Here is a 13,291-nt window from a genome sequence, read left to right as displayed (position 1 = left end):
CACCCGCACCTCGCTCAGCCAGTGAGCGGGAACTGGTCTGTATGTGGGATCCGAACCGTCGGTGGGAGCGCCGCCGGGCTCCCAAGCGGCGCACTGTAGCAGTGCGCCACCGGGCCGGCCCCATGACACCATTTTTAATAGGGATGTGAGATTATTTTAAATGTACCCTTAATATAAAAAGAATACTGTTCACTTGGGATTTTGTTTATAGTTAAATTACTTTTAATTTTATTGCTTGCCTCACTTTCCACAGGTAGGGAACAATGGGTTTACACATATATGAGGGGTCTTCAAAAAGTTCATGGAAAGATTTGCTTTATCTTTTAATTCTAATTTTACATGAACTTTTTGAAGTACCCTTGTGTATGTGTGTCTTAAATTTGAATACACTTGGCTTTGGCTTTCCTTAATTCAGCCTGCTATGCATTGCCCTTCAGTCTGGCAGACCATCTGGACAAGGCCTATTATGGTTCTGCTTTTTTTTTTTTTTTTGAAGTCAGCAACCAATGTTAGCCTTTTCTGTGATCTTTTAACAATGCTACTTGACATAAAGTGACAGCTTTCAGATTGATTTTGGAAAAATGATCTTTTCCACAATTAGATTGAAGAATTTAAACACTTTGGGAAAAAGTAATATCCAACTAGTAAACCATCATCTAAGATTAAACACAAGGGGTCTTCAAAAAGTTCATGGAAAGATTAGTATTATCTTTAAATTCCATTTTTCCACAGACTTTTTAAAGTACCCTCACATTGTTTGTTCTATATATGCCTACATTAGAAAGTCATGGTTATCTGTTATTTGGATCACCTGAAGAATCCTTCTATAGTGACTTCTGTATCCTAATGCTAAATATTTTCTTGTGGGTTTAAGGTGATGGAAATATAATAACTCTCTTTTTAGTGATGACAACAAAGAGGCTACTAGGTGAATAATCTTCAAATCTTTTTTCTCTTGGAATGTAATATAGCTTGTGGCCACAATTTTTACCTTTAAATTCTTAGTAGCAGTGCAGCTTACTGTGTTTTGTTGACAAACTAAACTAGAAGATGACTTTAAAGTAGAAAGCACTGATTACTGTGTATCATGCTCTCAGTGGTGCCATGGAAAAGTGAGAAAGAGTAGTAGGTTCTTGGTAGTAGTTTTAATAACATGAAATACATGTTTCAAAATACGTATTATAGCAAATTTGCCTTTCTTGATCATGAGGTCTTTTGGATGTTAACATTATTGTGCGTATCTCAGTTATGTTATACTTCCATTTTGTGGGATTACTTCAATTGAGATTAGAGCTAAAAATTGACTGTACTTCAGGGGTGAACATAACTACTTTGGGTCTCAATATAGTCATTTGGTTTTTATTTCATTTATTTCAAATTTCAAATGAGATTCTGAGGGTAACTTTCAGCCCTGTATTGGATTTATATTTCTATACATTAGCCAGGAAGTCTGCTTTCTTGTGCTCCAAGGATTATTTATCTAAGATCATGTCAATTAAAAGCATCAGGATTGATCAGAAGGATTTCAGTGACAGCAGAGCTTTTCATAATGAAATAATACAAAGAAATAGTACTTGCTTTATATTCTTCTATGGACCTCTTTTCCAGTTGTGGAGCACCGAGGGGTACCATCACTATAAAATAAAAGTATTGTTTTTTATGTTTGTGAAGATGTGGTTTTAAAAGATGTAATTGACATTAAACATGGTATTTAAGTCCTAATTTTGACCTAACAAAATTTACTTCATGCTTCATATTTTGAAGGGAGTTATTAACATAATGTTGTTTTTACACTGCTTTCTTCCAAAAGTGATCACGTGGCTAAGTTACTAGGAGCAACAGTACCAAAAGACAGTTTGAGATAGAATATGAGGCTTTCCAAATTAAATATTAAAAATGTTTTCTCTCTCTGAATAGTTTGTAACGTTATTCTTAATACATTAGATATTTTGTGTCACAGAATCCAGATCTAGAAATTATTTAAAAAATGTATCAGTACACAAGAAAATAAGTACATAAAACTAGAAAAACTGAAGTGAATTACATTGACAACCATAATCTAATCTAAAAATAATTTGTTACTAAGAAATTGAAACTGACTTTTTTTACATGAATTTTTTTCATTTGGTTGCTGTGCTCAGATTTTATTTTTCTGTGTTTGTATGCTTTAACAAATTGGTTAAAAACAGCAAGCCCTTAATCAACTAGGGTGTTCTTTTTTCCTTATTTTCTCAGGAGTCAGTGGATCGGTGGGGGAAGTGCTGCTTGTCGTGGGCCCTGGGCTGTAGAAAGAAGATACCAAAGGCAAAGTACATGTATCTGGCGCAGGAGCTCTTGGTTGATCCAGAATGGCCACCAAAACCTCAGACAACAACAGAAGCTAAAACTTTAGTTAAGGAGAATGGATCATGTCAGATTATCACCATAACATAGTAATGAATCAGTCTCAGTTGTATGCTAGTAGCAGTATGTAGGAGAATGTGATTTTAGGATTTTCTGATCCTGTGTGTCAGAATGGCACTATTCAGTTTATGTCCCTTCTGATATAATAGCTGATTTGAGAGCTTTACTTTTTAAAAATCAAAACAGAAAAAGGTATTGGCCTAACAGTTAAATTAACAATCAATCTGTAAAGTCCTGTATCTTGATTTAGTAATCTAAATATTATATACATTTCCAGAATTTACTTGTTACCCTCAATGATATTCTTTATATTGGGTACAGGAGAAATTTGGTGTTTGGTAGATTTTTAGACATTAACTTTTGAGACGTTACCCCTTTAAATTTATTTTCATAACCTCCTTACTAGAAAAAGTCTGTATGTTTATATAGAGGCGCTAAATTTGTGATTGGTTAAAAATAAAATGGGTATCAATTAGCCTTTAGTGAAAACATCTTGAAAGCCTCCTTTCATTGGATTCCAATATTTATTCTGAATAATCTATATAAACATACACCGGTTCCCTTTGATAGCCTGGAGTTAGGAGTGAGTTTGTCTGAAGTTGTTTATAGCACAACTCAGGTAATTTCCATTTATGGTTTTTATATTTTCTGTACAAACTGCCTGGGTTTTATTTTTCTAATCAGTAAGGTGCTTCACTGCTCTCTTGAGATGTCCCTCAAAGCTATTAAATGGATCTTGTGCTATGTCTGGTGTCAGTAGTCTAATTTGCTTCAGTTAAATGTTGTAGAACCTTTTTCACTAGGAAAAAAGATGATTTCCTTTGGCAGTAGACGTAGATCTATCTTTCAAACATCTCTTCATACCTCCCCCCCCCCCCCAGGCTTTATATTGTCTTTTTATTTTTTTCTTCTATGTTTTTAATCACTAAAGACATAGGATAACAGTGAGTTATATTTTTTAAGTTAGAATTTTACCTTGTAAGATTATTAAGGTTTGGTGTATGTCTCTCCTATCAATAATGAGGCTTAGAAAAAATAGTGAGTATTGGATTTGAATGACTGCTGTTTTTCCAAAGCAATTTGAACTTGGTGAGAATTTGCTTTATGCCATTAGGTGGCGCCGAAGGTCAGAGCATACCTATTTTGGATTGGATAGTTAACAAATGAACATATTTGTGAAAATTTCTGTGAGGAAATAAAGTTAAAGAATAGACATTCATCGAGCCAAAAGAAACGTGGAAAATATTTTTTACCTTTCTGTTTTTCCTGATTAATGTTTAAATTCTAAACAAAATTAAAGTTACTTTAAAAATGCCATTGTAGGTAGGATTCAGCAGTTTGGCAATGCCCAGTTGTCATAAATTCAGGAAAGTGATATTGCTGTGAAATGGACACTGAACCATTAAAACAATGTGACATTATCCTGTGTTCTTCCTTAACCAGTGCTTGTGCTTTCCACTTCTAGCTGATCACTATTTTCCCGATATATATTTAACAATTTACCAAATGTTACCCAGAATTGTAGAACCAAATGGTTCTCGTTATGCTGCAAAGGCCTGAATGATGTTTAGTAACTGTAGAAAAATGTCAGTTACACTCAGGATCACTGTTATTGCTATTGCCACTGATAATTCTTACACAAATATAATCAAAGTTTTCCATCAAAATGTATAATACAATATTAATACACATTTGATGATAAGAACAATTATTCCATGAATAATTCTATGAAGCTATGCATCTTAGACCTCTTGAGCTGTGAATTAGCACTGTTTTCTATAAGTTACTTATTCTCTTGATTGTTTTATAGTTTCCATATTTGTTTTAAATAGGCTCAAGTGTTATTCTTTAGTGATTTCCAGAACTGTAAATTTTATTCCTTGGTTTAAATACTGAACCATATAATTAATTTATAATTGCTAAGTAGCAGCTTAAAAATTCAATTATCAGATTGTCTTTAACATCTTTAAGAGCATGATCATAAAGAGCTATTTTTGACACCCTCCTTTAAAAAATCATTTAGAGTTAATAAGGTTTTTATATCTCATCTGTCCATATTGTTTTCAAAGGAATGAAGTTTATGGGTAGTTGGAAAAGCATTTATAGAAAGTTAGATTTGAACATAGACAAGGTGGGTTATTCAAGTTAACAATGTTATTTGAAGAATGTCTATGAATCCAGATATGGATCGTACTCAGTGCCATTGATAGGCTGAGTCCTCTCTCTGTAGGTCACCATTACATAGTAATTTTGTTTTGAATTTCACATTAAATTATTTGAGTGTATACAGGCCTAAATTTTAAAATCTGTACATATATTATTTTGATGTATTAAGATTAATAAATATCACTGATTTAAATTTTATTTATGCACATACTTAAAGGACAGAAATGTTTGGGAAAGTAATTGTTTAATAATGATATGTAACTTTTTAACTTTTTAAATAAATAACAAGATTTTTAATGTGTGTCTCCCTCAGGGTTGTTTAAAGTTTTTTTTTCTTCCCCAAATATAAATAGTGGTAACTATATGTTTTATATCTTTTAGCACCAACTGCTGTAAAGCAATGCTGCAAATAATGCTTGAATAAAAGTGGCTAAGCCAACAACAAAATAAATACTTTTTATAGTAGTTTTATAATCCTTAAATTTGAAAGCTTTCCAAATTGCACTTGCATTTAAACAAAACTGTTGCAGTTTTTATTCTATTTATTTTGTTTCCCAGGTTTATGAAGGTACTGCACAGTTTTAAAGGCATGGTGAATAATATATCAATGTTTATGTAGTCTGTTCCCAAAACAGCTATAGATAACAATAGCCAGCAAAGAGCAAAATTAAAGCTTTAGAAGACATTCTGTTATTTCATGCATGCAATTTTGACATAACTAAAAATAGTTTTTTGTATATTTATGGTGGGAGGTGGTTGGGAACTTCTAATAAAGTGGGGTGTTGGGTTTTGTACAGTCTCTGGGCATTTACACATATTTTTTAATGTATTAAAATTTGGCAATTATGTGCACATTAAATTAATAAAATAGTTACTTCCTGTTATGATTTGTGAATTCCCTATGACCTTGGATTTTTTTAAAGTAACTTTATATCAGAAATGATACTGCATCTTTATATTTTTAAAATTGTATTGCTGCTCAAGAATGGTACCCTGTTGTCAAAAGGCATACATTCATAATTGTACATTCAGCATTGTAAATAACCTTATGAAGTCTTTTTTGATTGAAACTATTCAAAATAAAAGTGTAAATGAATGTAGTGACATTTTTTCTTATTTTCCCTGACTTTATATATTTTAGTTATGCGAATACTACTGTCTCTGGATTTATTTTCCTGCTTAATACTTCCCTCCGTTTCCTTTTTTGTTTTATTTCCCTCCCCAAACTTTGGATTTTTTTTTAAGCAAGTATAACATTCCATATATCACATGTCTGTGACTATCCTGGGGAAACCCACCAGGCAGATAAAATGTAGAGCAAAATGGTCAGTGTCAAAAGGTTTGAGGGAAATAGTGAAATATAAGACTAGGGACTTATAATCTATTAATAGTTGGGAGGATCAAACCAAAAGCTAATGCCATGTAAGATGTGGTAATTTTGAAGTGAAATGGCATCCATGGGTGCAAAAAGAGCACTGTGAGGAGAGACAGGGAGAGAGAAACTGGAGCTAACTAATGGCCATAGAAATCCTTGAGAAGGCAGGATTTGTGTTGGGCCTTTGTGCTTGGGTGGGAAGTGTTTCCAGGTATCCCAGGTTGTTCTCCAGGAGGCATGCAGCCTCTGCTATGGGCTATGTGGCTGGCTTCAGTTTGATGGATTGGGTGGGTGAAGGCCTCATTTGAACCCAAGTTCTTTCCAAGCACTATTACGGTTTGTACATCATATGATCATTATCACCACAGTCTGCTGGTATGGGCACAGTTTTGCATTTCAGTCCTTCTCCCTACATCACTGCAAAGTGCTTTATTCTGAGTGTATATTGCAGGGAAAGATGTAGTGAGTCCTAGGAACTTGAATGAGTCTATCCCTGGGCAAAGTTGAGCTTGTGGTGTGTCTGGCCTCTGAGTTTTCCCCCACGGAGGAAAAAAGAGCATATCTCATCCAGGCAGATACATACTTTTGCATGGCCAAACCCTTTAGGCCAGGGCTCTGACTTACACAACAGCTGCCACTTAGGACAGCAGATTGACCTGTTATATGAATCCAAAATCTAAATGTCTTGAAACACTAGAGCCCTCAACTTCGTTCCTTAAAATAGTTCTTATTACCCTGTCAACTTGCTCAATGGGTGGGCTAAGGGTGTTCCCCACTGCCTGTGACCTCCATACTCACTTTTTTCTTTCTGGGCAATCAGAATGTCTTGCTCTCTTCAAAGGACAAAACTTGGAAGCCATTCTGACTGCAGGTCTTGGGGAAAAAGGCTAAAGAAGCTTTACCAGAATTTGACTCGAAGTCTTACTCTGTTTCACAGCACACCTTCCCAGTCTATCATGTTGGCTCTCTGACTGGCATTTTCATGGGCAAAGGGCCTTTCATTTGGTGTGCCTATGCATGACTGACTCACTGGGTTACCAGGGTAGCTGTTCTGGGATCTCAGATGCTTCCCTTGATCAGAACTAAAAGACCTTCTACAATACCTGGCAGAGGGAGTGGCTCTTCCCTGTGTTTTAGGACTGAATGACTTAGAAGATAATTTGTCGGTTTAGCATTTACTGCGCTCTGACTGCATTTGGCTATATCAAAGGCTGATTGGGTTCCAGTGCTGCTTCTGCAACACCTGCAAATGTCATGGATTGGGGGACTTCTCTTCCATCCTAGATAAAATAATTTAGGAACCACTTTGTAAAACTTTTTATTTATGTTTTTCTTAGTAGGTAAACTAACCGAAAGGAACCTTTTCTGCTACGCCACTCTGCTCTATAATTCCAGAGTTAAATGTTTATTCCTTTGTAATTCAAGCACTGGCCTTCACTTTGTTTTCATGTTAAGAAATTTTTTATGCTTGGCTACCTTGCTTTTTGTGTTAAAATTTTAAAAATTAGTGATATAAGCACATTTTTAAAAAAACTCAGCCTCAGAAAGGTATACAAGGAAGTTTACCTATTCCCTGGTTTCTCTCTGAAAAGGTGAGTACTGAAGTTTCTTGGTTCTATCATTCCAGGAGAAAAAAATAGTATATATCCTTATCTATATCTTTAAAAATTCTACACAAGTAGGGTACCATTTTATATGCCTTTGTTTTGTCATTCAATATATCAGAAAGTTATGTCAGCACTTGCAGCTCAACTTTATTCTTTTTAAAGTCTGCAAGACATCCCATTGCATTGAAGTACCATAATTTAAACAACTAGTTCCCTATTGATGGCCTTAGGTTTTCATCTTTTTCTATTACAAACAATCCTGCAATAAATATTTTTGTGCTCATATCTTAATGACCATATTCATAGGATATGTTTTTAGCAGTGGAACTGCTGGACAAAGGATATGTGTATTTTAAATTTGGTAGATACTAACAAAATTTTCCTCCAAAACTTTGCACCAGTTTATATTTCTGCCAGTGTAGTATGAGAATGTCTATTTCTTAATATTTCATAAAACTGGAGTTTTTAGGCATTAAACATTAAAAGGTTATCTCGGTGGGGTGTTGGTGCGGGGATTATCAAAAAAAGAGCCCAGAAAGTAAACCACACATCCATGAGATGTTGATTTATGGTGGCGCTAACATTGCACCTCTGGAACAAGAAAGGATTTATTTGTGTACGTATCCATGGCTAGGAAGGACAGCTCCTCCTAATGAAAAAAAATCATAATAATTCTAACTCACATCATACACAAAAATCAATTCTAGGTAGATTAAAGACCTAAATGCTAAGGACAATACTATAAAACTTAAGGCAGTATAGGGGAATATTTTTCTGACTTGAGAAGAGGATTAATTATAATAGACACAAAAACCACAAATCATGAAAGAACAGATTGATAATATCGCCTATATTAAGACATAAAAAGACACCATAAAAAAAGTAAAAAGACAAACTATAAACTAGTTGAAGATATTTGTAACATAACTGACAAAGGGTTAATATCCAGAATATATAAAGAATGCCTACAACACAGTTAAAAAAGACATAGACATACATGTTTTGCATATAGAAAAACGGGCAAAAAACAAAACACCCACATTTCTCAGAAGACGAAGCACAAGTGGCCCTTAATATATGGAAAGGTGCTCAGGTTCATTATTTTTTTCCCTCCCGCTCACCCTCCAGGGGGAGATCAGGCCCCCACTCAAGCGGTGGTTCCCACTCCCCGCAAAGTGTTTTCATGGAGACCGCACACCGGGCGCCTGTTACACAGCGGGCGCTTCTATGAGTCCCTCCCCAGATCTTTCTGGCCCCCTCCCAGAGATCCCACACGTGGAGGACTCCCCTGGAGACCATCAGAGACACCACCACATCCCCTCCCGTGACCCCCAGGTTCGCACCCAGTACGACTCCGTGCTTATGGAGAAACGTGCCAACGAAACCCACCTGCACACACGCTCTCGAAGGTGACCGTCCTCCAGGCATCTGCAGAACCCTCACCTCCAAACCGCCCCAGGGTGACCTTGAGACACCCCTCCTCTCCCGCCCTTGCAGGATAAAGAGGAGCAAGGGAGGGCTCAACAAACTCCCGGCAGGAGAGAATGCCCGCTCCTCACGCCGCCCCCGCAAACCTTCCCACACCTGCCACTCGGGACCCTGGGCCAAGACGATCTCCCAGGACCGGATCCGGATCCCAGCTCAGGAAGTCCGTTAAAAGCTTCAACGAATCCAATGAGTCCTTTCCCCAGCCCTAATCCCCTCTGAGTAGAGGGAGGCTGCCATTATTTACATTGCCCAGAAGGGAAACTGAGGTTGTGCAACAACAATCCGAGGGGCCGGGGCTGGAACCCAGATTCCGAGCTCTTCCAGAACCTCGCCAGACAGAAACTCAAACTCGTTATTAAACAGGGAAATGAAACATTAAACCATGCTAAGATGATTATTTCATATCAATGGCAAAAATTAAATTAAAAAATCAGTATCAAGTATGGGCAGAGATATGAAGCACAGGGACTCTCGTGCATGGTAGGTGGCATTGTATATCGGTACAACCCACCTTGGAAATCAGTTTGACATACCCAAGTTAAATTGAACATGTGAACCCAGTAACGCCATTCTTGAACATGTTATGGAGAAACGTATCTATGAAACTCGTCTCCACACACGCACGTTCAAGAATGTTTTTAGCCTCATTATTCCTAAAAAGAAAAAAAAAAAATGAGTGGAGCATTTGAGAATGTTCTTGGCCTTATTCCTAAAAGGAGAAGCGGGGAAAAAAACCCAAAAACTGGAGCAGAGAATTGGGGCCATGCTCCACAGAAAGGAAGACCCATCTAGGGGTGTCACTGCTGCAGTGACCCAGCTGTGTCACTAATGACTCCAGCATCACAGTTATATTGTGCCATTTATGGAAAAACTTCTCTCCCTCCTGCTCTTATCAGTCAGCTTTGACAGTAGGACTCAGGTTATATATAGTCTCTCTTTCAGTTTGAAGAGATCTGTCATTAGAAACCAGAATATGCTCTCTGAGATAAGGTCCTTTCCCTGACTTTTATTCTGGCAAAGTCATTATCCTCAGGATGCAAAGATCGCTACCTCTTCCTCTGGAAAGTGCTGACCCACATGCAAAGCTCTAAGCCTCTCAGTTGCTTTGGGGTGCAGAACCATTTCAGGTAAGGCCAAATATTTTATAAATTAGTACAGGAAATTAGAGGGCTGAGTTAGTCTGTGTGTGCATAAGAACTAATTTTTTAAAATTTTAAATGGACACATTGTAGTTGTAAGAAGTAAAATTTGGTACAAAAACAATTTGTGTAAAATTTCACTTGGGAAACATTGTTTTGGCAGATTAGTATTGTGTGTGTTTCTCAGGTAATTCAATGCCAGGAGTATTAATTTTTATTAAACATCTTAGAACAGTAGCTCTTTATTTACGGTGAAGTCACAAATACCACCCTCAAGTTCTAACTGTATGATTTTAGTTAAGTTACTTAACCTCTCTACCTCAGTGTCTTCATTCTTGAATTGAGGATAACAATAGTACCTACCTCACATGGTTATTGTAAGGATTAAATGAATATAATATAAATAAGTAAAGTGCTGAGAACAATGCATGGCATAAAGGATAGGTTTCTTATTATCTGCTTTTTTTTTTTTTAGCTTAACTGTTGGCTAAGGGTGCTCACTGTTGTGGGTGTACTGGGGAAATAGCACGATTGTGATCAAAAGAATTAGGTGTTGGTGGTTTGTAGACTGTGCTCCCTTCATGACTTTTGGTTAAAAAGCAGGCTCCGCTCTTGACTTTATAAAATACCCAGAGTTGTCTGGGTATGTTGTAAAGTCATACTCTGGATACGTTGTAAAGTCAAGAGCAGAGCCTGCTTGAATGTGAGAATGATTATTTTAATTAGTTATCTCTACTGTAAAGATTTTAAAGTATTGGCTATTCTATAGCTTGAAAACTCTTTAATTTCAATGCTTTAAACAGAGTAGAAAAATCAATAAAACGAAAGAGTGACACCTTGCAGTGTAGAATAAATGTTATCATCCCCCAGGAAAATCTGCATTCCTAAGAAAAGAGGGGGACAGTTGTATCTGGACAACATCCAAAGTCAGCGAGAATTCTGGCGAAAGGTTTGTGCCTCTGCAAAATGTGCAGGGTTTCAAGATCCAATATGAGCGTAACAACCCTTGTGTGTTGACCACAGATCTCCCACCGCTCCCTTTTCAGACATGCTGAGGAGGACCCTGCTGTGCGCGCTGCTCGGGCTCCTGCGCGCCCAGCCCTTCCCCTGCCCACAAGCCTGCAAGTGTGTCTTCCGCGACGCCGCGCAGTGCTCGGGGGGCGACGTGGCTAACATCGCCGCGCTGCGCCTGCCCACCAACCTCACGCATATCCTGCTCTTCCACATGGGCCACGGCGCCTTGCAGAATCACAGCTTCCGTGGTATGACGGTCCTGCAGCGCCTCATGCTCACAGACAGCCACATTTCCGCGATTGCCCCCGGCATCTTCAATGACTTGATAAAACTAAAAACCCTCAGGTTGTCGCGCAACAAAATCACTCATCTTCCAGGCGAGCTGCTGGATAAGACGGTGCTCCTAGAACAGTTGTTTTTGGACCACAATGCACTTAGGGGCATTGACCCAAACATGTTTCAGAAACTGGTTAACCTGCAGGAGCTCGTTTTGAACCAGAATCAACTCGTTTTCCTTCCTGCTACTCTCTTCACAAATCTGGGGAACCTGAAATTGTTGGATTTGTCGGGAAACAACTTGACCCACCTGCCCGAGGGATTGCTTGGGGCACAGGCTAAGCTTGAGAAACTTCTGCTGCACTCGAACCAGCTCGTTGCTCTGGATTCGGGGCTGTTCAACAGCCTGGGCGCCCTGCTTGAGCTGCGGCTCGACACAAATCACATCCGATCCATCACACCGGGTGCCTTCGACCGCCTGCGGAACCTGAGCTCCTTGACTCTTTCGAGGAACCAACTCGAGTTTCTGCCCCCTGCACTCTTTCTCCATTCTCACCATTTGACTCTGTTGACCCTGTTCGAGAACCCGCTGAAAGAGCTCCCGGTCGTGCTCTTCGGGGAGATGGCCGGCCTGCAGGAGCTGTGGCTGAACGGCACCCAGCTGCGCACCCTGCCCGCCGCCGCCTTCCGGGGCCTGGCCGGGCTCCGGGTGCTCGCCCTGCACTCCAACCGCCTCGCCTCGCTCCCCGACGGCTTGCTGTGCGGCCTCAGCAGCTTGCGCCAGGTGTCGCTGCGCCACAACAGGCTGCGAGCCCTGCCCGGCGCGCTCTTTTGCAACCTCAGCAGCCTGGAGGAGGTCCAGCTCGACCACAACCAGCTGGAGACCCTGCCTGGCGACGTGTTTAGGGCTCTGCCCCGGCTGATGGAGGTCCTGCTGGGGCACAATCCCTGGCTCTGCGACTGCGGCCTGTGGCCGTTCCTGGCGTGGCTGCGGCAGAACCCGGACCTCGTGGGCAGAGCCGAGCCCCCGCGGTGCCGCGGCCCGGGGCAGCGTGCAGGCCTGCAGCTCTGGGCCTTGCCGGAGGGTGGCTTGGGGTGCGCGGGCACCGGGGCAGACAACTCCTCGGAAGCTCCGGTTCACGCTGCTTTCCTGCTGAACAGCTCAGAACCCTGGGCGTGGGCCCAGCCGGTGGCCACGGGCGAACGTCAAGGCCATAGCCTGTTCCGGGGTCTTTATTTTCTGCTTTTAGCCATTCAGGCCATAATAACTGGGGTCATTGTGTTTGCCATGATTAAAATCGGCCAGCTCTTTCGAAAATTAATCAGAGAGAGAGCTCTTTTTTGAGTCAATGGGAAAACCTTGCAATTAATTAAAACGTGGCCAGAGTATTGCTAGATGTGGCTCTGGGGAGAATCCAAACAGGCCGCTGCCGTCTTCCTCTGCCCGCTTTATGCCTCTTCCTGTACTTCTTTCTCCCTCCGGCTCCTCCTCTCCCTCTCGGTCTCTCCCCCTGAATCCCTCCTCTCGGTCTTCCCCTCCTCAGAGCTAACCTCTACATTTCTAAGTTGCGATTGCTTGCCTGCCTCTGTCTCCCCCTCTGTTGTACACTCCTGGGGGGGGGGGGCGCGTGGATTCTGTTTGGCCCATCCTCGTCCCTCTGCGCCTGGCTTGGTGTCCGGTGGAGGGAGGGGGCTCTTCACTATTTATTGAATAAGTGTACAACTTCAGACCAGGGCCTGCCTCCTGCACATAGGAAGTGTCCGGCAAAACGTTTGTGAAATGAATGAGTGGATAAAATGAATACGTGATCCAATGATGATGG

At 40.1% G+C, this 13,291-nt stretch overlaps 2 protein-coding genes across 2 annotated transcripts in view; both read left to right on the top strand.

Moving 5' to 3' along the window:
* The window catches only part of ATP13A3 (ATPase type 13A3), a 43,866-nt gene extending 40,718 nt beyond the window's left edge, over positions 1-3,148 (top strand). Inside the window, exon 28 of the mRNA XM_008583730.1 lies at positions 2,236-3,148. Coding sequence (XP_008581952.1) covers positions 2,236-2,433 — 198 coding nt within the window. The 3' untranslated portion in view covers positions 2,434-3,148. The remainder of the gene's footprint in view (positions 1-2,235) is intronic.
* An 8,078-nt stretch (positions 3,149-11,226) lies between these two features.
* GP5 (glycoprotein V (platelet)) lies at positions 11,227-12,813 on the top strand. The gene has a single exon (XM_008583726.1). The coding sequence runs from the start codon at positions 11,227-11,229 to the stop codon at positions 12,811-12,813; it is 1,587 nt and encodes a 528-aa protein (XP_008581948.1).
* Positions 12,814-13,291: the final 478 nt, after the last annotated feature.

Source organism: Galeopterus variegatus, unplaced genomic scaffold (genome assembly GCF_000696425.1).
Source record: "Galeopterus variegatus unplaced genomic scaffold, G_variegatus-3.0.2 Scaffold3016, whole genome shotgun sequence".
Lineage (NCBI taxonomy): Eukaryota > Metazoa > Chordata > Mammalia > Dermoptera > Cynocephalidae > Galeopterus > Galeopterus variegatus.
The sequence above is the reverse complement of the archived record's forward strand: the minus strand, read 5'-3'. Positions and strand labels throughout refer to the sequence as shown.